General features: G+C 45.8%; 1 protein-coding gene and 1 long non-coding RNA gene across 2 annotated transcripts; one reads left to right on the top strand and one right to left on the bottom strand.

The window, feature by feature from the left end:
* The first annotated feature begins 311 nt into the window (after nt 1-311).
* On the top strand, nt 312-11,013 carry LOC146406369 (uncharacterized). Its single transcript, XR_014811840.1, has 3 exons — nt 312-2,221; nt 3,138-4,093; nt 10,063-11,013. It is a non-coding gene; the product is annotated as an uncharacterized LOC146406369 (long non-coding RNA).
* HDC (histidine decarboxylase) lies at nt 693-20,404 on the bottom strand. The gene is made up of 12 exons (XM_001925342.6): nt 20,271-20,404; nt 17,236-17,408; nt 13,705-13,818; nt 12,665-12,787; nt 10,491-10,625; nt 10,100-10,243; nt 9,289-9,355; nt 8,026-8,188; nt 7,844-7,934; nt 3,429-3,527; nt 2,313-2,414; nt 693-2,177 (listed from the first exon to the last, which is right to left on the bottom strand). The coding sequence occupies exons 1-12, from the start codon at nt 20,299-20,301 to the stop codon at nt 1,431-1,433; spliced, it is 1,989 nt and encodes a 662-aa protein (XP_001925377.2). The 5' UTR covers nt 20,302-20,404; the 3' UTR covers nt 693-1,430.
* Between the last annotated feature and the right edge of the window lie 2,815 nt (nt 20,405-23,219).

Genomic DNA, 23,219 nt, shown 5'->3' with positions numbered 1-23,219 from the left:
TCACACAAAAGAGTAGCATAATTTCTAACGGCGCAAGGCCCTACTCCCAGGATGATCCTATATCACTTAAAATGCCTGCCTGAGAAAACTCAAGGCTGCCCAAAGATTTTGTTGGAGTTCCCACTGTGGCTCAGTGGATTAAGAACCTGACCAGTATCCATGAGGATGCAGGTTTGATCCCTGGCTTCGCTCAGTGGGTTAAGAACCTGACCAGTATCCATGAGGATGCAGGTTTGATCCCTGGCTTCACTCAGTGGGTTAAAGATCACAGTAGCATAGGAGTTCCCGTCGTGGCTCAGAAGGCATGAGTCAGAGTGAAGAAAACAGAAACACCACCATGGAAAACAAGACAGGCTTCCCATGGACCAAACCCCTCGTCCTGCCTTTTGTAATGTTTCACTTCCCTGACTCTCTGGAGCCCCTGCTTCAACCCTCCCTCTTCCCTGCATTCTCCCACTAAAATGCCCAGTGACCGCTGTACAAATCAAAATTGAGTTCACACCAGACTCTTTACTCTATTGCAGTAGTTATTACTGATTAAAGTCTGTCCTTACACTTTAACTAGTGTCCAGCTTTGTTTACCTTTAACATTGTTAATGTAACCAGTTTCAGAACTACTCCCTGTAAAAGTGCCATCTGAAATGGATAGAAAATGATTGTTTTGGCCTATGAATTCACCATGGGTAAGCTGCTTGTGAGCACAGTGTTTATTTGACTACAGAATCCAGAAGAAAAAGAGGAAGTGCACAAGTTTCAAAACCAGAAAGAGAACATTTAACTGTAGTGAAGGACGAGAGGGACCTGCTGAATGGTGAGCTTCTGATCAAGTTCAACCTTCAACAGTTCAGTCTGGTGGGAACAGCCAGGACTTTATTGAAGACAGAGGCCTGAGTTTGCCCTTTTATAAGTCATGTGACTTGGGGCCTCCATTTCCTCATTTATAAACTGGAAGTCACAGTGCCTGACTCAAGCTGCCTGCCTTCTTCATATCAAAAGTGTCTCCAAACTCTTTTTTCTCATAATCAAAGTCATTTAGTCTCCAGAACATGCCCAGGTTAATTAATCAATATTTCAGTGGTCAATTATGTGACGCAGGACATGCTTTTTTCAGGGACAATCACAATTTATTATCACATTATAGTTCATGTCACAAGCTAAACCACAGAAGCTGCCTCTCAGTACACTACCCTAGACCCTTTCTCTCTCACCAGCCTGCTAGAATCTTTTGGACCACGCTGGCTTAAACTCTCCATTTCTATCATATCATGAGTCATGAACCCCTATGAGAACCTGATAAAAAATTATAAGCTTTCTCCCAAGAAAAATGCACACACAGAGAAGCACATAAATTCACCCACAGAAGCATACAATTTTGAGGGGTTCAGAGACTCCCTGAAACACATTCATGGACTCTGGCTGAACCCCCTGGTCTAAACCATTGCCTGCAGGGGGCAGCAGGGCAGCTGGAACCCACATTGAGAGCTGCATTCAGGAAAGCTGGGGACACTGTAGAACTTGATTAGTTTTTTGAAGGCACTTTTCTTTAGCACCATCATCTCTTCCGGAAACCTAGAAAAGATTCTAACCCGGGAGGAGCCGCCATTCTTCACAGAGCCATCTGTGGGCAGTGGCTTCTGAGCACTTACAGGCACGCTGTTGCAGCTGAGGGAACGCACTGCCTTCTTCTTATTCTGCACAGACAAATAACTGAACAAAAAGGAGGACAGCTTGTGCTTGGTGACATCTGGGGCCTCTTCTGAAAAGCAGTCATCAAATGGGTCCTGCAGGATTTCAAGATGACAGCTACCTCCCCCTCTCACAAGACTGGCTCCCACACTCGGAGGCTGCCTGATGATCTTCCTGGCCTGGGCTGGGTCATCTTCTGCCCCGTTGACAGATGGAAAGGACATTTCCTTGGCCAAGGCTCTGGGGCCCTGGGTTTGGGGGATGAGGTTCCCCAGCCGAGGGCTAGGCTGGGAAGTACAATGCTGACTCAGGATGAGAGTGGCGGCATCATGAATGAGGTTCCAGTCTCTCAGGATGTCATCCCTGGTGGTGAACTGGGATGTCACAGTGAAACGGATGATCAACTTGTCCTGGATCGTGGCTGGGATGAGGAAGAGATGGCCAGCTTTAGCTATTTCCTTTAGCACACTTTCGGTGAGACAATTAGGACCCTGTTTGAAGGATAAAGAGAAGTCAAGTCTGTATCACATTCCCTGTAAGTATCCCCAGAAGCCCAGCATTTACATTTCCAAGAGGCTGAAAATCACCAAATGACCCCCTTCACGTGAGATGGAAGATGGCATTACCTTTAGACGAAAAACCACCAGGCCGAGGTGCCTCTTGGCAGGAATTTCAAAGAAAGGGTCATTTCTGACCAAAGATTCAAAATATTTAGCCATTTCAATACCCTAGAGTTGTAAACAGAGAGAGAATTGAGATTATTATCAGGCGAGGGATGATCATGCGTAAACTTTCACACACTGCTAAACAGGTTTAAAAGAGTCACACCTTTGAACCATAGAGGTGTAAGTGGCTTCTGCCTGCGATTTGATTTTGCTCATATTCCAAGCTATAAAACCTTCAGTGGTTCCCTGTGTCTTGTCCCATTGGGTCTACACTGAGATTTCATGTCTCAGGGCCTTCTTTCAACTCACCCCCCAGAACCAGAAGGCATGTGCTTTGCCTCAAGGCAACGTGCCTTCACAGTCCAGCCTCACATAACTTGATTCCAGACTGGCCAGGGAGGCTAGCAAGGGCCAAAACCCAGCCCATGAGCATCCCAGCCAGATGCCTCGTACAGGCTACAAATGCTCAGAGAAAGAGATGTTTGTTTCTACTGCACAAAAAGGCACCGGGTGGACTGTCCACAGCCCCACCTCCAACCGTTAGTAAAATAAATTGTACTAAATATGCCTTCAATAAATATCTATTAACATAAGGGAGGGATGTTTGTTCCAGATTTGATAGGTCTACATGTCCAAGCCAGGAAAGCCTTGTTTCCATCACAACTGTACTAGTGACTATAACTTTCGGACAGCCTTACAATCAGAGTAATTTTTTAAAATATAGGTTCCTACCCTGGCCACATGCTGCACTTTGATTTACTTACAACTTCTTTCTCTGCAAACCAGGCTCTCAGGCCATTGCTTCCCAGTGCTCAGTGATGGCAGAAGGAAGGATGAGACACTCAGGCAGAGGAGACACCAAACAGCCCTCAGTGTCAAGTTCTGCTCAGTGAGATCCTCTAAGAAGGAGACGTCTGCCCTGAATAGTTAAGTCCCAGGAGCTCTTGAACAGGCCCAGACACCTGAGCCATACATCACAGGTCCCCCGGGGCAGGTGTGCAGAGAAGAAACCAGCCCTCCTCCCTGCTACATCACAGAGGGAGCTGAGGCTCCACCCACAGTCCGCCCACTACATACATGTCTAACGTGCGCTTGAAGATTCTTCACCCCAAAGGACCGAATCACAAACCAGAGTTTAATAGAGCGAAACCGCCGGCTCAGAGGTATCTGCCAGTGCTAGAACAGAGGAACACAGTGCACACAATTAGAAACAGGGACCTCCACTCCCCCACTCAGCACTCCTGGGCTTCATCATCTGCTGTCTGCACAGCCCTCCAGGGATGTGCAGTGTCACCATGGCTCCCAAGGCCATTGCTAAGGAGAAGCTGAGGCGAGTCACCCAAAGGCTGCCTCATCCTGTGACCAGACCCTGGCGAAGATGGCCAATAGGCCCTTATCCAAGAGCAGGACAGGTGGAAAACAAGTCCATGACCCTGAACCGAGGAGAAGACACTATGCTATAAATGCTGCTTTAAAATTTCATCCCTGGCTGAAATTCAAGATAGGAGCAAAACATTTTTTTCTGTGAAAGAAACCAAGTCCCTTGAATAGAAGAAAATAAAATTCCATTCCTACTCCCCCAAAAACCATAAAGTGTAGTGGTCAAAACCTCAAATGCTGGAGCCTCACAGAACTGGGTTTCTCCTCCAGCTCTGTCTCTTACTGGTTGTGACCTTGAGCTTTGACATCTCACTAGCTCCTCATGAGACAAAGAATGAACAGAGCTTCACAGGATGTTTTCAGTAAGTACTGGCTACTTAGATGATAAAAATGTAAATACAGGAATTCCCACTGTAACTCAGTGGGTTATGAACTGGACTAGTACCCAAGAGGATGAGGATTTGATCCCTGGCCCCCCTCAGTGGGTTAAGGGTTCAGCATTGCCATGAGTTGCAGTGTAGGTAGCAGTCATGGCTTGGATCCCGCATTGCTGTGGCTGTAGTACAGGCCAGCAGCTGCAGCGCCAATTTGACCCTTAGCCTGGAAACTTCCATATGCCACAGGTTCGGCCCTAAAAAAGAAAAGGGGAAAAAAAAACACATAAATACAAATCACAGTGGTATTTCTGCCTAGAACTAAGATGAGCATGATTTAACCTCACTGCCCTGTCCTGATTTTGCCTGTGACATTCTTGTGCCCTCAGGAGGGAGCACCCAGCCTCAGATTTCAGATAAGCATCACACCTTGGTCTCTGTTAGACTAAATTGACCCTTTGTTTCTGGTGATGAAGTCCAACAGAGCTTAAAGTTCAAGGTTGCAGGCACCAATGGTCTGACAATTTTCTAACCAATTCCAAACCGATTTCCCAGACCTGAAAACAGAGAAAAGGGTTTGGAAAACATTTGCAATGATTAGTTAGTGTGATTTGTAATGACCTCTTCCTCACATATCAGAAAGCTCCACCAATTTCTGTTGGCTAAAAATAAATATTTGTCCAATTAAATTTTTATCCACTGCACCAGAGGGTTGCCAAGTCCTCAAAACTGTGATCACCTCCACCTCAGATTCCTGACTTAGGCACAATTCAGACATGACCCCTTGGTTGATGGACAGTGTTTCTCCTCTATCAAATACTAAGCTTTTGATTTCCAAGCAAACACACTAGTGCTGAGGACTAGCTTGGGGACTTTCCTCACCAGCAGAGGGCGTCCAAACCTGGACACGGGACAAAATCCCCGTAACAGAGAAAGCATCCATTCTACCCCTTGTTAGATGGATACTATAGACGAAGAAAAATGAATGGATAAAGCAGCCTTCTCTGAAAACATCGTTTTCCAGATTATGATGGACAATTGACTAGTTTACCAGCAAGTTAAAATGAGCTACAGAGGTGATTTTTTTTTTAATATAGCCAGGCTAGGGGTCAAATCAGAGCTGTGCCAGCCTATGCCACAGCCACAGCAATGTGGAATCAGAGCCGTGTCTGTGACCTACACCACAGCTCATGGCAACACCGGATCCTTAACCCACTTGCGGGGGGGGGCAGGGATCAAACCCAAATCCTCATGGATCCTAGTCAGATTGGTTACCACGGAGCCAGGACAGGAACTCCTCAGCAGAGTTGATTTTAATTTTTATTTCTTTACTCTCTATCCATATCCCCAGTTTTTCCTCTTGTCATTATTCCAAAACCACTCCATGCTGACCCAGTAGGGGGGTTCTTGCCAATATTTTCTGTTGGAACAGGAAATTTGGACAGGGATCTCCATGAACTCCAAGCATTCCCAAGTCTCCCCTGCGTCCTTTCAAAGTTTTGCCGGTTTCCTTGCCTAAAACAAGACACTATTTGAGGAGAGAGGGAGATTTCCTGATGTCAGAAGAATCTAGGCCTGATTTGGGGTGGCCCCAGGGCTCCAGGAATTGAGCCCCAAAGTCCACTCTCCCAGAATGCTGCTCTATTTCTGGCTCATCTCAAACCTGGCTGGGCTTCTAAAGCTGCAGCCACCTGCATGAAAAAAAGCTTGGGGCACAAGTCAGAGTAGCAGTGAAGACCCTCAGGATCATAATATAGAGCAGCTTCAGTTTTCTAGGAGTTTCTTCCAGACGTGAAATTAAATCCTTTGGCTTCAAGGTAAGGGGAGAAAAACATAAAACAGCACCTTCTGGATATAGAAATGTACATGGTAAGTTTCTCCTGGACCAATGCTAAGAAAAGTTTAATTTAATGGTTTTATAAGGGATTTGGAAGAGAGCAAGCACTATAAAATCTCCAAACTGATGGAAATGAACCACAAGAGGATCCCGAGATACTGCTGTAGACAAAAAACAAAAACATAAAAATGTAACATAAAATCCAAAATGGGCTAGAGTGAGGAAATGCCCTTAAGTTATGATGGTCCAAGGTCACTTATAAGAAAATGGACATCATTTCACATTCAGGAGACAAAAAAGTATTATCCCTAAAGATATCTGCTCCTTGGGCTGCTGTGAAAATGCTTTTTGACTTAAAAATTGCTGGAAAACCCAGCAGACTGGGTAGTGGAGATTAAAAACACCATTATTCTTTCACTTTTATCTACCTTTAGAGGATCTGTCCCCACTATTGCAAGCTTACTGCCTGCAATTCCAGTCAAAAAGCTTCAAAAAACCTAAAGAGTATGAGCTGGTCCAAGGGAGAACAACTAATATCAAGAGGCAACAGAGCGACTATTTTAGGACTAAAGGGTCGAGATACTTTTGTCCAAGGAAAGAAGACAGAACTGTTTCTTTGCAAAAAATGACTCACAGCACAGGAGTTCTCCTGTGGCATAGTGGGTTAAAGATCTGGCATTGTCATTGTGGTGGCTTGGGTCACTGCTGTGGTGTGGGTTCAGTCCCTGACCCAGGAACTTCTGCATACCTCAGGCGCAGCCAGGAAAAAAAAAAAAAAAAAGACTCACAGATTTCAGGCATTGTTCTCTCTATGTCACTATATTAATTCATTTAATCCTCACAGCAAGCCTAAGAAGCCAGCACTGTTATTGTCACTCTCATTTTACAGATGAGAAAACCAAAACAGTTTAAGTCATTTGCCCAAGGCCACACAAGTTAATAAACAGAAGAGTCAGAATTCAAACACAGGCCATCTGGCTACAGCACCTACATGCTTAACCACATCACTATATGACAAATCTCTGCAGCTTAAAAGAAGAGCTTTTAGAAATACCATGCCTACAATTTATTGGGCATGTGCCACATTCCCAGCAATAAGTGATCTACATGTATGTTCCCACTGCCACCTCACAATACCCTAAGAAATCAGTGCCACTATGCCCACTTTACAGATGAGAAAGTCAGGACTGAAAGAGGTCCACTGTTTCCCAAAGGCCCAAACCAAGCTCGTCTCACTCTGCCTCACGTTATATGTAACTTATTAGTTTATATTCCCATCTCCCCTACAATTAAAGGGTGGGCTCCTCTTCAAACTGAGGAGGAGATCTGAAAAAGTGTTTCCCCCCGCCAACAGACAGTACAGATTGAGGATGTGGGAAGGGTTGAAAGACTGAGGTGCTTGGAGTGGGCAGGCCAAGAATGCTTGGAGGTATCCAAAACCTTCAGGAAGGAGACCCAGACCCCATCCCCACCATGGCGCCTCCCACAGTGCCTCTATGGGGACAAAAGGATAAAAAGTTTAAGCAAGAAGGCTGTTTTCCTATCCTTAGAAATTCTCCACCCTGCCCTGCTGCTGGGGAGGAAGCAAAAAAGATGATGCAGGATGGAGGCAGAAGGGAAATATCATGACTACTATTTATTGGTCCTGTTGTGGGAAGGAGAATTTTTAAATGTCACAAATATTCAGGAAATTTGCATACTGCCTCAAAGGTTGGTCTCCCTTTCTAGGGTTTTTAAAGTTTTCTGGGTTTCATCCTATATGCCTATAGGCACAACTTGAAACCAAAAGTATCCAGTGGGATGGGCTCGAGTGTGCTGTTCTCTGATGGAAAGAGACTTGCAGGGGTCAGAGCAGGTTCCCATGTCAGAGGCCGCCAGGTTGCCTGTTCCTAGCCACTCACCATGAAGTCGGTGGCCGCGCCCGAGTTGGCATGCCTGAGGTAGACAGGGTTCACGCTGAAGGTCTGCTGTAGCTTGTACTTGTCCTTGACCCTGAGGGGTTCCAAATGGGCATTAGTGTCTGAGAGCTCTCCAGAAGAAGCAAGGCTTTCCTGCAGGCTGGGAGCTTGGCTGCCACACTCACCAGAACCCAGTACAGTCAAAGTGCACCATCATCCACTTAGAAGGATTAAACGTGAAGGAATCAGCGTACTCGATGCCCTTCAGAAACCCCCGGAACTCGGGGCACAGGAAGGCGGTGCCTGCGTAGGCAGCATCGATGTGGAGCCACAGCCCCTCGCTGGCACCTGAAAAGGCAAACATCACCTGGCTGGGAGGCGGCACTGGGGGTAGGAGTGGGTTGCTTCCAGCCAGCTAAAAGCGTCTCTCTCCTGGCCTAGCCAGCTGGTGGGTTGCAAGAAAGGAGCTGGGAAAGGATGGGTCTCTTTGGCTAAATGAGTCATGGAGGCAGGTGGACATGGGGGGAGGGTGTCAGTGCAAGAAGTAGGGTTTAAGAAGCAGGGCCACCCCCTATAGGGAAAGCCTATAGAGCCTGACCCTCATAACCTCCACCTAGAGCTTTCAGGAACAGTAACCAACTTAACCACTGGCTGGGAGAAAAATGTTAGTGCCTTTGATACAAATGTTAGAGAGGGGGTATCTCTCTTTCCTAGTGGATTTCTTGCTTGAGGATTTTAAACAAATTTGGGTTTCTGTTCTGACTTTAACTCCCCCATGGTTTCCCCTGCCCTATCCTTTTCATTTTCTTTGCCTAGATTAGAAAATATTCCACTCTGCCTCATTCACCCTGTATTTTGTTTTCTGTTTCGTTTTGTTTGCTTGCTTTTTTCTGGGGGGGGCCGCACCCACAGCATAAGGAGGTTTCCAGGCTAGGGATCTAATCAGAGCTACAGCTGCCGGCCTACGCCACAGCCACAGCCACACCAGAAACAAGCCGAATCTGTGACCTACACCACAGCTCACAGCAACACTGGATCCTTAACCCACCGAGCAAGGCCAGGATCAGACCCGCAACCTCCAGGTTCCTAGTCAGATTCGTTTCCACTGTACCATGACAGGAACTCCTCACCTTGTATTTTGGATACGTCCCGTTTCAAGCAGATTTCAACACATAGGTGAGAGGGTGAGTGACCTGCGGCCTACTCCCTGTGGCCTCCTAGGACAGGATGCAAAGAGCGCAGCCCTAACCCTTGGTCTCTCTACTGGGAAAACCAATGACCCAGCTGCCTGGAAGAAGGTGCTCTTGACCTTTGGGGGCTCCTCCCATGCTCTCTGCACCAACCAAAGAGGGACAAGATAATTCCACTGAGCTGGTTTTAGGCTCTGGTTCTCAGGAACATTTAAAACTCATTACTTATCTTCCTAGGCAGACAGGGTAGACACTTACAGATGGGGCCCAGCTCCGACAGGCAGTCAAATGCACAGACCCCAGTGGTCCCCAGTGTTGCACAGACCTAGAGGAAAACAAAGGAAGTTAACATGGGAAGGTGGGATCCTGTAACACTTTGGGCCTGAAAAAAGATTCCATCAGATATCCCACCCTAGCAGAACAGTGTATATTTCACACTACACTTTATCATGACCCATAGTAAGAAGTACATTTTATCTAGCAACCTAGGACATACACACATGTATATCTGAAATAAATATTTTACCAAACAATGTGTATTCTCACTACATGAATGTACGCTGATATTTTTCACTCTATTTTCTTTCTTTCTTTTATTATCATTATTTATTCTTATTTTATTTTATTTTATTGCTTTTTAGGGCTGCACTTATGGCATATGGAGGTGCCCAGGCTAGGGGATGAATCTGATCTGCAGCTGCCAGTCTACTCCACAGCCACAGCAATGTGGGATCTGAGCTATGTCTGCAACCTACACCACAGCTCACAGCAACGTCAGATCTTTAACCCACTGAGCAAGGCCAGGGATCGAACCTGCATCCTCATGGATCCTAGTTGGGTTTGTTACCCTAAGCCACAACAGGAACTCTTCTTTTTTTTTTTTTTTTTTTAATGCTGGTTATGACCCACAAAATTTATTTTCTAACACACTAACTCATAATTTGTAATAACATTGTGTTTGAGGACATTCCTGCTTTTGTTTGCAGCATGTACTTACCTGAATTCTGCCAAAATTCCTTCCTTACCTCCCAGCTCTATCGCTCTAAGCTCAGAACACGGGCTGACTTACAAAGACAGGCACCAAGCCCCGCTCCCTGTCCTCCTCAATGGCTTTCTGAAGAGCTTCCCCCCGGAGCGAGAAGTTGTCATCCACAGGCAGAAATTTCATCTTGACCAGAGAAATCAGACCAGCCTTTTCCACTGAGGAGTGGGCCTGAAAGGACCACAGAGACCTGTCAGCACCACGTTCTGGCATGAGCAAGCCCCAGAAACTGCTGAAGCCAGACTAAGGGAAAAAATTTAACATTTGAGTCTTAAAGTCCCCTATGGTTCTTGGACAACCTCCAAGGCCTGAGCTGCCCTGAATCCAGGAGGCTCAGGTCTACAAGGAAATCACTCAGAGATGAAGACTCCAGAAGCCAAGCACTGCCTGGAGGTTCGACCTGCGCTGGGCAACTCACCTGGTCGGAGGCATAGGCGATGAGCCGGGCATTCAGGCAGGACTCATCTGCCCCAGGCTCAGATGCTTTCATTTCCAGGATTTTGTTCTTCCGTGCTGCCAACAAGGCGATCAAGGTGGACTCACTGACTGTGCTCTGCAGCAGAAGAAGAATTAGCAGGGACAGCATCTCCATGTACTCTCTTGGCAAATTCCCAGGCTTCATATGGGTGGGCGTGTGTGTGAGTGTTTGTGTGTGTGTGAGTGTAATAGCTATTCTTAAGGAAGTACATAGCTCCTGCCTAAGGGGCTGTCCTTTCCGCCCCCGCCAATTCACATGCCTATTCTGCATTTTCCATTCACGACTTCTTATGCATTCCTGGAACACCTTCCTCTCCTATAATTTTCAGGGAAGGGATGAGAGTATATTTTTTACCAACATCTTTATTAGGTCACAGAAACCAAAAATAGAATGTTCAGCCCCTATACATTTGCTTATAGATATGTTTGCTCCCTATGTTAAAAAAAAAAAACAAAAAAAAAAACCAAAAAAAAAACTTTCAACCTTTTGGGTATGGAAACGGAGTAGTTTCTGCAGGGACGTCCCACAGAGAAAGGGTCCTGGCCTGTGCGAGAATGCTCTGGCCTCAGTTTTGTTGCCAATGGCTCTTGTGACCTTGAGCCAATATTGCCCTTCTGGAAGGCTCTTTTATATTTATAGAGTGGAGAGCATCCCTTTAGGTGCATCCCAGAGTGAAGCATCAATTAGCCAAAAAAAAAAAGGGTTGGGTAGGTTTCTGCTATGGCCATGATTGATGGAATCCTGGGGGCCATCTCAGCAGCCTCACAGGAATCTTGATAGCTTCTGACCACATCCACGGTATATGGAAGTTCCCCAGGCCAGGGACTGAATCTGAGCCTCAGCTGCAATCTACACCACAGCTGTGGTAACACCAGATCCTAAACCTACTGCACCACAGCAGGACCTCCTAAACAGGCCTGAGTTTGAATCAGCATTCTTCCATTTACCATCTGTGTGACCTGGAGCAAGTTTTTAACCTTTCTGAGCTTCAGCCTTATCTCAAAAATTGAGGATGACACTATTTACCTATAGGGTTCTTGAGATAACAAGGATGACACTATTTACCTATAGGGTTCTTGAGATAACAAGATGAAATCAAGATCATGCCCAGCAGCTATTTAGCATGTTCTTCCAGATATATATCTGAAGCTGTGACTATTTGCTACAACCAATAAGGTCCACAACATGCAGTAATTTGTCTTTCTTGTGAGGTTCAGATTTTAATCTTGGCACAAGACTGGATGGAGAGAGAGAGTCACTTAGCTGAGAAATGGGCCCAGCAAACTTCCCAGCTCTCATCTCAGGGCAGCATGGCTCATTTTATTTAATAGAAGAATTCACTGAATCCTCACATCCATCCTTAATATTAATTATTAATATTATTATCATTATGTCTCCATCATATATCATAAAATCAAAGAAATTACATATTACAGAAGAATTCAAGAATTGGAGGAGTTCTCAAAGAACTCAGAACCAAACCCTCATGAATCTCAAGGGTCTATGGATGCGTAAGTACTTAGCAATGTGTGTGGTCTATAAGAGGCACCCAGCAAGCTCCACTATGCTGCACTACTCGACAAAAATAAGTATTTTAAGAACCATCACTTGACAGGTATTCAAAAGACAGGATCACAGATTAAGATAAGTGGATCTACAATGATAACTTCTTTCACAGCCCAGCATCTCCTGGCCCTAGGAAGAAGGGAAAGAAGTCTCTACTTGCCTTCTCTTTTCCACTTACCATAGGGGTAAAATGGGACAAGGAGGGAGGGAGTTGTCAGATTTGTAAACTAAGAAACTTGAATGAAGTATTACTGGAAATGTGATAATATGTTGAATTTTCATCTTTTTCAAAGGAAAACTAAAAGAAGAGTGGAGACAGTGGTGGCAGCAGTGTAAACACAATGGAAGTCAAAAGGGCAGTGGCCCCAGTGGTGGTGGCAGGGTTGGTGGAGTCAGTGATGATGGTGATGAGGGTAATGGTGATGGTGGTGGTGTGAGTGACAGGGGGGAATCTCCATGGAAAATGTAAGAATTTCCCAGGCAAGAGTTTAGGCTTCCCCTCCACTAGTTATCCCCGATGCTAGCAGAAGCTTTGCCAATGGAGGCACCTGCAAGACGCCTCCCCCTTGGCTGCTGGGGTGATGGTGCAAGAAGTGGTCAGGGAGTCCCAGCATTTTTGCCAGCCAGTCCATGACGTTCATCTCCAGTTCTGTGCACACAGGGCTGGAAGCCTGAAAGAGGGAATGCAACTTCATCCACATTGCCCAAGGGCTCCAAGATGCCCCCCACCAGCCCCAGAAACACATCTGTCTCTGCCTTGACCCTCCCTGGGCCTCACCTATCTTGTCCCTGGAGAAGGACCCACTGTCAGGCCCTGTGCCCAACCGATTCCTACTCAGTCCTCTGCCAAACCAAAAAAGGGAAAGGATGTGGGGCTTTGGTTCATGTCACCCTCAATGAGGTGGATTCTCCTATGACTCCAAGGGTCTGTGGAGAAAGAGCCCTAAAAGTGACTGCCTCCACTGGCCTCCCCAAGTCCCTAAAATACCCAGCCGAGAAGCATGCTAAAGGCCAGGGAGAAGTTCTAGGACTAAGAAAGAAAGCACTTCCTCCTGGAAAATGTAGCAACTCTCCCAGCTCCTAACCTCCCCAACACCCCCTATAACAGTTCAGGCTTAAAATATAAAGTTGTTCTAGAAGAATTCTGGCACAATTTAAAGCTGGTTGGTGCTTAAGGAGTCATTAAGGGAAGTCCTAGGGCATATCCCTAACTTCTTGAAGATGACAACACGGGAGAAGTTGTACCAACAGGCACCAAAGTGCTTAGTGAGAATCACAAACTGTGGCAATAACCAGATCTTAGTCTAAATCTCATCTCTGTCTCTATGAGCTGATTGGTCTTGGGGAGATAAATCACCTAAGCCTTAATTTCTTTATTGGCCTCTACAAGATGGGGCCAATGCTCATAATTCCATAGGGTTAAAGGATCATATGAGACAATTTATATAAAGCTTAAGCTCAAAGAATATAGACATTGTTAGTATTTAACTTGAAATCCCATTCAGAGACCAGGACTTCCTGCCCCAGGATGTCACTTTCTGCTATATTCCTTTTGCTGCTCGTTAGAGCTACAGGCATTGCTACTCACCCAGGTGAATCCCAAGCAGTTAATGGCATCAGCCAGCATGTCTCCCAGCAGTGATGGCCAAGAGGTGAGAGCTGGGTAGTAGGCGTGCATATGGGGGCTTTGCCAATGTACCACCTGGAGGCAGAGCATGTACACAGGTGACACCAGGAGCCAGGTCCTGGAGGCTTTCTTCCTCCAGAGGCCCTCCTGGGTAAGGGGAAGCATCCACTATAGAGACTGGCTGCTGCTTTTAAGACAAACAAAAAGTGACATAAATCCATAAAAATAAGACATATTCATGGTGTGTTCTAGCCACCCACATCTCTCATACTCTGAGCTAGTTCTTCAGTGGAGCATTTGCACATATGCAAAGACCAGAAGGGACTATGCAAAATGAAAACTGCTCTGGGAATTAGAGCAGTGGATTCTGGGTGGTGTTTTTATTAGTCTCCAGTATTTATCCCTCACTCCACTCCTACCCAGTAATAAAAGGGAGGGGAAACTGTGAGCTCTAGAAGATCAGGTTGCTCTCATCCAGTCTCTCGCCAAAAGCATCCTGCGTTCCCTGGTCACACAGCTCCTGTAGAGGGTCAGTATGCGTGGGTTCAAAGTGTCTTTAGCTTCTCAGTGGGGATCGACAGAAGAGAGGAGAGGGCAGAAGTGCCAGTCTAAGGGCAGGGTAACTTTGAATCCACAATGAGATTAACCCGTGGTAAGGAAGAGCCAGTAGACAGGAAAGGCCCCCTGTAGCAGGTCTCAGAAGCATCTTCAGTGGCTCACTGGCTTCATTAATTATCTAATCTGGCTTCATCTCACTGTTCTGCAAACATGCCCTGTTCGTTTCTGCATTCATGCCTTTGAGCAAAGCTGTGTCCCTGACAGGAAGGCACTTGTCATACAGACATGACCTTCTCAAACCTGTTAATTCTTAGAAAGCTACTAAATATTCATTTCCTCCATAACTCCTTCCCCAAGCCCATGGAACAATCTCATTCTAGATGTTTCACTTTACTGAGAACTCATAGGATAACATTTTATTGTGTCATCAAATTATTTAGTGTACACAAATTCCTTTACCTCTTCAAGAGCAAGGAGAGTGTCCTGGACAGTGTGAATGGTAGGAAGGAGCATAATATTTAAGTCCAAGGACACAAGTTCCTGCCCATAACCAGCTGAGTGACCTTGTAGATTTATTGTGAAGCTAATGAACTTAAGTGGCAAGGTCCTACGTTTGTGTGGGTCTCTTTCAAGATCCATTCTTTTTTTTTTTTTTTTTTTTCTGAGAGTGGGTGCCAATTTTTGCATCCAATTCAGACCTCAAAAAACCAGTATCCTCCTCTGTACCTCTGACAATCTCAGTTTCTCATCCAAAAATAAATTTTGTCTCCTGAGATTGCTGAACAGATCAGCCTGGGAGGAAGGTTGTAAGATGTCAAGGACTAACAATAAGCTAATCACATGGTGAAAGACACATCACATATCCAGACTTGACTCTTAGATAATCCAGACCTCTTCCTCTGATTTTCACCAGGCAGAAGGCATCATAGGTAATAACAATATCTTCCACTTTCCAATTGCTTTATCTAATTTCAGTCTCACAACAGTCCTACTAGGTAGATGTTACCATTATCCCTGTTTTACAGATAAGAATTGGGGCTGGCAGAGAGAAGCAGCCTCCCCACAGGCACACGCACACCTCATAGAGACAGATATCAGAAACTCAAGGCTGCCTGCCTCCGGAGCCCAGCATCCAAACTGGATGACACCCTGCCTTCCCTCCCTGCTCTGCTCTCCCTTCCTCATGAATAGTAGGTGGGGTTTCTCTAACCAGGGTTGGAATTAAAGCAAAAAGACAGTTTTTCTTCTCCTGGCATCTAGGAGCCAGCATGGAGAGGAAAATTATTCCAGTTTTCAATGAGGTGCTGACCTAAATGAGAAAGAAAAGGGCCAACTGCTCTCAGGCCAATTCTTTTGAGGCTGGTGCAGCCTGAGATGAGATGAAAGATTGGATCTTTCATCTGTGCTTTCATCTGTGCTTAGTGACAGTATTTTGGAAACCCCAGAGAAGGGCTTCCACCTCCTCACCTTATCAAGAGGCAATTGTCTGTTCTGAGGAGATACATAAGATAAGATAAGCCAGAGGAATGCTTATCAAAACAGACAGACTTCTGTGTCCAGAAATGAGCCTCTTTAACCACACCCCCAGCAACTGCTGGAATTACTTTCAGTCAAATGAATCAGCTCATTTTCACCTCTTCTGACAGTTGCTTTCAGTCTCACTACCAAATTACAGTTGGCCCCTCCACAGATTACATTTTACAGAATGAAATCCATGAGATAATCTTATCGGAGAGCTAGCCTCCTTGGTAGAGCTTTACTGATACAGAAATTTTCAAAAGATGCTTGTGAAATAGGCTGCATGGTCAGAAAGAGATGAGTGTTTGGCTCTATGCAAATTTGCCATCACTTTCTGAGTTTGAATAATATCTCTCCCCTGCCTCCAAGTGGATTTCCGTCACATCTAAATCCAAAGCTCGTGAGGGAGGATGGAAATAAATATCAAGTCATCCTGGGGAAAAGCAGCCGACACCTGCAGTTTATAACACCTGAGCACCAAGCAGGAAGACCCATGAATTCAAGAAGACAACCAACTTCTCTGAGCCCCAGTTTCCTCATCCGTAAAACAGGGATAGTAGGGTTACCCTCAGATAAAACGAGCTTGCCTATAATGTGGTTACTGCAGGGCCTGGCACATGGCATGGAGCACAATAAAAGGCAGCCCTTCTGTGGGAAGACAATGGTACCGGTCCAGCAGGAGCACCAGCACAGCTCCTCACCCTGGTGGAGGGGATGTGACCACAGTCCCAGGCATCAGTCAGCCTCTGTCTGTTCCCTGGTCCCACCAGTGCTGTTCCCAGGCTATGCCCCTTGTCACTGAGAGTATAGCTGATTCAGAGAAAGCTCCTTCCTGCTGCTGAAAAAGCAGTTCAACTTTGAGACCTCCCTTTGTTAGGAAGGACATGGCTCCCACCTCACAGAGGAGAATGGAGGGTGCTGACAGGGACTCTCTCAACTTCCCGGACCCCTTGACCTGACAATCAGGGTGCCCACTGAAAGGTGTGCCCTTGGCTCCCTCCTTCCCTTGGGCATGCTCAGGATTCTGGAGGAGAGTCTGTGGCTCTTCCAACTGGGGCTTCAGGTACAATCTCCAACCTCCTCGCTCCATCTTGCTCCCCACAGTCATTGCGTCCTTTCCCCTCAGACCCAATTTTCATTAAGCAGCTCAACTTGCACCCTTCTGTCAGATAGGCTCTGGGACGCAGCCCTTATTTTCTCCAGCTCCCCACCCAACTCTCCAGGGCAGTCCTGGCACCAGAAGCCTAATTTCAATGGGAGTCCTGGCCCTCCATGTGCCCAGGACACAGACTAGGATGTTGGTGACCAAGGGGCTGAAGGACCATCCCAGGTTTACCCATGGCAGGGTTTCCAGGCCTATCGCCCACCCTGCTACACCCCAGCATCCAGAATCACCCTGTGGTGCCTGCATCTCACCCCAGGCATGATGATTCGCTCTATGTCTCCAAAGATGCTGTCCCAGCTGTCAGGCTCCTCGGGAGCACGCTCCGGCAGCTGGCCTCGCAGGTAGCCAGGTCTCACATCTGGAGTCACACGCCGCTCCCGCACAGTGCTCAGGTACTGGCAGATGTAATCCACCATCTCCTTTCCTACAAGGGAGGCAGAGAAACTCAGGTCCGTAGACGGGGCCTGGCCAATTACTGCCCATTGTGCTGGGGTAGGGGCCAAGGGGATTAGTGAAGAAGGAGAGGGATTCATGGGCGGAGTTGGGGGGGGCCTGAGCCCCAGCATAGAGCTTGTCTTCAGTTAAAAAAAAATGAGTAGGGAGTTCCCGTCGTGGTGCAGTGGTTAACGAATCCGACTAGGAACCATGAGGTTGCGGGTTCGGTCCCTGCCCTTGCTCAGTGGGTTAAAGATCCGGCGTTGCCATGAGCTGTGGTGTAGGTTTGCCATGAGCTGTGGTGTAGGTTGCAGATGCGGCTCGGATCCCGCATTGCTGTGGCTCTGGCGTAGGCCGGTGGCTGCAGCTCCGATTTGACCCCTAGCCTGGGAACCTCCATATGCCACAGGAGCGGCACAAGAAACAGCAAAAAAAGACCAAAAAAAAAAAAATGAGTAAAGGAAGAGTCCTCACTGTGGCATAAGGGGATTGGCAGCATCTTGGGAGTACTGGGATGTGGGTTCAATCCCTGGCCTGGCACAGTGGGTTCAGGATCTGGTGTTGCTGCAGCTGCTGCTTAAGTCGAAACTGCAGCTGGAATCTGATCCCTGGCTTGGGAACTCCCATATGTCGTGGGGCAGACAAAAATGAAAAGAAAAGAAAAAGAAGTGTAAAGGAATGCATGAATGATGGAGTGTGTGACTGAATAAATGAACAAGAGGGGAAACCTCCAAGGCATCAAACTCCAATACCAAAGAAAAGCACCTTTTTTCGCCTTCCCTTCCTTTTATCCAGATCAATCTTGTGCAGCTCTCTACTTTTCTTTTCTTCTTGAAAACAGAGCATCTACTCATTTTTCACCTGGGAGATTTAGCAGAAACGGTGTGCCTCTTTCTATCCAGATATTGCACACACACACACACACACACATATACACACACTCCATACTCTTTGTTGGCTGGCAAAGATGGCAAGCTTCCATGCCAGGTTCTGAGAAAAGGTTAAAATGCACACACACACACACACAAACACACACACACACACACACACACACACACACACATATACACACACCCCATACTCTTTGTTGGCTGGCAAAGATGGCAAGCTTCCATGCCAGGTTCTGAGAAAAGGTTAAAATGCACACACACACACACATATACACACACCCCATACTCTTTGTTGGCTGGCAAAGATGGCAAGCTTCCATGCCAGGTTCTGAGAAAAGGTTAAAATCTGTTTGTTCACCATTCCCCCTGGACCAGAAACTCCCCACCTTCTGGACCCCTGAACTTCTTTAAGAATCTCTGTAAAACTGTAGGCTTATACACACACACACAAATGTGTGTATAATATTGTGTATAATTTCTGAGGCTCATGGATTCCCTAAAGCACAACCACAGGCCCAGACTAAGAAGCTATACTGGCCTGAAATCCTGGGGAAATGCAGGACCATGTCTCTATCAATTTATCTCTCTCCCTTCTGCCTCTACCAACACCTCAGTGCCTAGAATAGTTTTTAAATACTCAAAACTTTTATCAAATCAATGAATAAATGAATAAGGAAGAAAACCAGCCAAGTTAAATATCTGAAGCCACTGCAAGTTTTTGCTTTTTCCTTCCCTTTCGTCTCTCCAGGAGAGGGTCTCTGTGTTCAGAGCTTCTGTCACCTCCTCTCTTCCCCACACCTCCCCCAGCCACTCTCTCTCTCATTGCTTCTCTCATTCTCTGTCTCTCTCAATATCTATCATTCCTCCTTGTACTGCTCAGGCTCCTTTTCCCCCTGCAGAGAAGAAAGAGAGAGAGACAGAGATATGAGGAAAAGGAATGCAGTGTCTTCCCTCTGCATCAGCTCATGTAACGCTCTTAGGAGCTGGACCAGCCCCAGACAAAGCTGTGAAAACTTTCAGCACCCTTCTCTCTTCTTGGTGCTCTCCTCCGACCCTCCCACGACCTGATGCCTCTCGTGACTGCAGTGGCATCCTTCCAATGGCTCCAGGCTCTGACAGCCCTGAACCCTCCACCTTTCCAGGGACTCTATGAAATGTATTCATCTTCCACTCACAGGATAAACGCCACAGGAACCTGCTCTCAGCTGAGTGCCTTTGGAAAACAATGGAATAAGCTAATGCTAGTGTAAAGACTGAAATGTAAAGATAGCCACTTATGAGTAATGTCTGGATGGAGGAATGAGCGGAAAAGTTGGACTTTAACATGGGTCCACGACTTATAGCACAGAAATTTTAGGTAAAATAACTTACTAGCGGGGATGAGGATTAAAAAAAACTTACAGAGGAGAAATTATAAGCAACTACCCGCTTTCCCTGTTAGGACAGCCATACCTGAAAACAGGATAACCATTTGATTTTGCTCCTCACACAAGACTTGAGACATAAGAGGTGCCCTTTAAATATTTATGGAATGAATGACTAAATGAAAGAACACTGCAGACAGATTCTTGCCTAGAGAGATGAATAGGAAGAAAGATTAGATTTTGCAGCGACTGCAGAATACACAGGGAAATTCTTTCCTATTTCAGAATATGAATAATCCTCTTTTTTCCCATTTAGTGGATCAGAAAGCCAAGTCCCCCATTCTGTGGCAAAGTAGAAAAGAAAAGCATGGCACGGTGGTGTGCAGTTACATGACAGTTGGTGTACGAGAGGGAGAACGAGAAAGAGGTTGAGAACAGTTTTAAACTCTGATCTCACAGTCCCTTCTCAGGAAAGAGTTTCCAGAAGCCACCTCTCAGAAGGCAATTCTTGGGCTCCTGTCAAATGACACCCCAGATGTAAGCAGCAGTTTCTGCAACGGCAGCAGCGGGGAGGAGGGCCAGGGGTGCTCTGCTCACCTCTCTCTCTGTACTCCTCGGGCCCCATCATCTCCCTCGGGCTTGGCTCCTTCTCACAGGCGACGTGAAGGAGGAGGTGGACAGGGGTGCGCTCCTGGGCAGCCCTCGCGCCCTTTATTTAAAGGGTACTCTTCCCTTCCACCTTAGCTCCGCCCTTCAAAGGCCCTTCCTCTAGGCTGAATTAATTCCACCCCTCCTCCCCTGAGTCCTTGTCCGGAACAGTGACCACAATTTCAGCCAGTCCAGAGATCTAGGATAAGAGGCACTTCTAAATTAAACAATGCACTGAACAGGCAGCCTCCAGGGGGGACAGGGTTAAGAGCCCTCCTTTCTTTCAGCCCCTGGGTTCACACAATAGACTCCAAGCCTCACACTGAGCTCCAGGCTCAGTATCCCAGAACAAAGCCAAGGGTGTGCCGAAAAGTAGCAACAATTATTAGTATTATTCCTGCCACTGTGTGCTGTGGGTGGCAGGAAGGGAGAAAAACGCACCTGGAGTGATGCTGCTCTGCTGCCCTCATTGTGCCCTGGAATAGGCAGATGTTATCCTCTAACACAATGGATTTTTTTTTATTATTATTGTTATGGCTACATAGTACATATTGCTGTAGAGAGATAAGAAATTACAGATAAGCAAAAAGAACAAAAATTGAAATATCACCCAGGTGTAACACTTATAGCTTTTAAAAGGCTGTGTTCATGTGTGTTCGTGTGTTCGTGTGTGTGTGTGTGTGTGTGTGCGTGTGTGTGCAAAGGGACGTGCAGAAACTCCTTTGGAGGTTGGGAGAGAAGCACCGCTCTTAGAGCTTGTTTCTCAGTAAAAGTGATTGAATGCATTCAGGTTGCCAAATAGAAGAGACTATTTGGTGTTTTCAGTCTTTATCTTCCTGGTCTTCTGCGGGGAGTGTTATGGTTACTCCCCAAAGGAGCCCCCTCTAGGGCTCCTCATCCCACCACTCTGGATGTTTTATTTTTCTTTTTTAGGGCCACACCTGCAGCATATGTAAATTGCCCTAGCTAGGGGTGGAACTGGAGCTACAGCTGAAGGTTACACCATGGCTATGTCCAATATCAGATCCAAACCGCATGTGTGATTTATGCCAGAGCTTGCGGCAATGCCAGACAGATCCTTAACCCATTGAGGGAGGCCAGGGATCAAACACTCATCCTCACAAACAGTATGTCGGGTTCTTAACCCACTGAGGCACAATAAGAACCCCCTGCTGCTATTTGTCTCCTCCATCAGGCCCTTAAACGTGGGCATGCTTCAAGGGATTGCCCTCCTCCCGTCTTTCTTCCTAGTTGGCCTTATCCATTTCTGTGACTTTAAATGTTACCAGGTGACATTCTTACAGGTGTAAACCACTTGTCAAGTTTATACCACAAAGTCCTCCCAGTCTTCTGAGCTCCAAAACCTTACATCCAACTGCATACCTGACAAATCCCCTTGCATGGCTCTTAGGCACCTCAAACTTAACATGATACAAAACGAAATTTTAGTCTTTCTCCAAACACTTTCTTCTCCTTCGGTCTTCCCTATCTCTGTTCATTGTATCTCCATCCATCCAACTACCCAGCCAACCACTCATCCATCCATCCATCCATCCATCTATGGATCTACCTATCCAAATACTCAAGGCTTAACCAGAACTCTTGTTTCCCCTACACACCCTCACCCCCTGCCTAAAGCCAATCTGTTCAGATCCAAAATAATCTTCTCATTTATCAGGTTCTCCCCACCTCCAAGGCTACTATTCAGTATGGTCCAAGCCAGCATCGGCACTCACCTGCACTAACGCAGGAGACTCCTAAATGGTCTTGTCCATTCTGGACCTCCTTCAATCTCTTCTCTACATAATAGAGTGATCTTTTCAAAAAAACAAATATGATCATAATATCCCATGATTAAAAAGGCTTTAGCATCTAAAAAGCTAAGGAAATTCAGTAAGGAATGTGATACAAAATTAAGAGTTTTTATTTCTTTTCTTTTTTTATTTTTTTATTTTTCATTTTTTTATTTTTTGCTTTTTAGGGCCACACTCATGACATACGGAGGTTCCCAGGCTAGGGGTCCAATCGGAACTGTAGCTGCTGGTCTACACCACAGCCACAGCAACATGGGATCCAAGCATCGTCTTCGACCTACATCACACTTCACAGCAAGGTCGGATCCTTGACCCACTGAGCAAGGCCAGGGATCAAACTTGCAACCTTGTGGTTACTAGTTGGATTCTTTTCCACTGTGCCACAACGGGAACTCCAAGAGTTCTTATTTCTATAACAATAACTAATTGGAAGATATCATCTTTAAAGACCTTAATTATAACAGCAAGAAAAAAGTCTATGAAAAATTTTTTAAAATGTCTAACACCTATATAAAGAAAACCTAAATTGTTACTCACCAAAGAGGATATAAGAATAGCAAAGAAGTTCATAGAAAGATGTTTAAGATTATTAGCCTTTACAAAAACGCAAATTCAAAATATCTTGTTATATCAATGCATCTATCTTGAGACTGGTTAAAATAAAAAATAATGATAATACCAATGCTGATAAAGATATGGAAAAAATGGTTTCTCACATATTGTCAGAGGGAATTTAAAATGGAAGAGCAATTCTGGAAAATAGTTTGCCAGGTTCTTAGAAGACTAAACATATGCTTCCTATACAAACTATATACTTCCTAAACAATTAGGCATTTATCCCCAAAAAAATGAAAACTTATATTCACATAAAAACCTATACATGAGTGTTCACAGCACCCTAATTTTAAGATCCCTAAACTGGAAATAATCCACATGTCTTTCTATGGTGAATGATTAAACAAACTGGGGTATATCCACACAGTAGAACACATCTTGCCATGAAAATGAAAGAATTGTTGATACATGCTACAATTTAGATGAATTTCCAGAATATTTGCTGATTGAACAGAGCCAATCTCAAAAT

Source organism: Sus scrofa, chromosome 1 (genome assembly GCF_054392235.1).
Source record: "Sus scrofa isolate SSC_HxYL_T2T_F1_AM1 chromosome 1, Sscrofa_HxYL_maternal_Yorkshire_Landrace_v2.0, whole genome shotgun sequence".
Classification (NCBI taxonomy): Eukaryota; Metazoa; Chordata; class Mammalia; order Artiodactyla; family Suidae; genus Sus; species Sus scrofa.
This window is presented reverse-complemented; position numbering and strand designations above follow the sequence as displayed.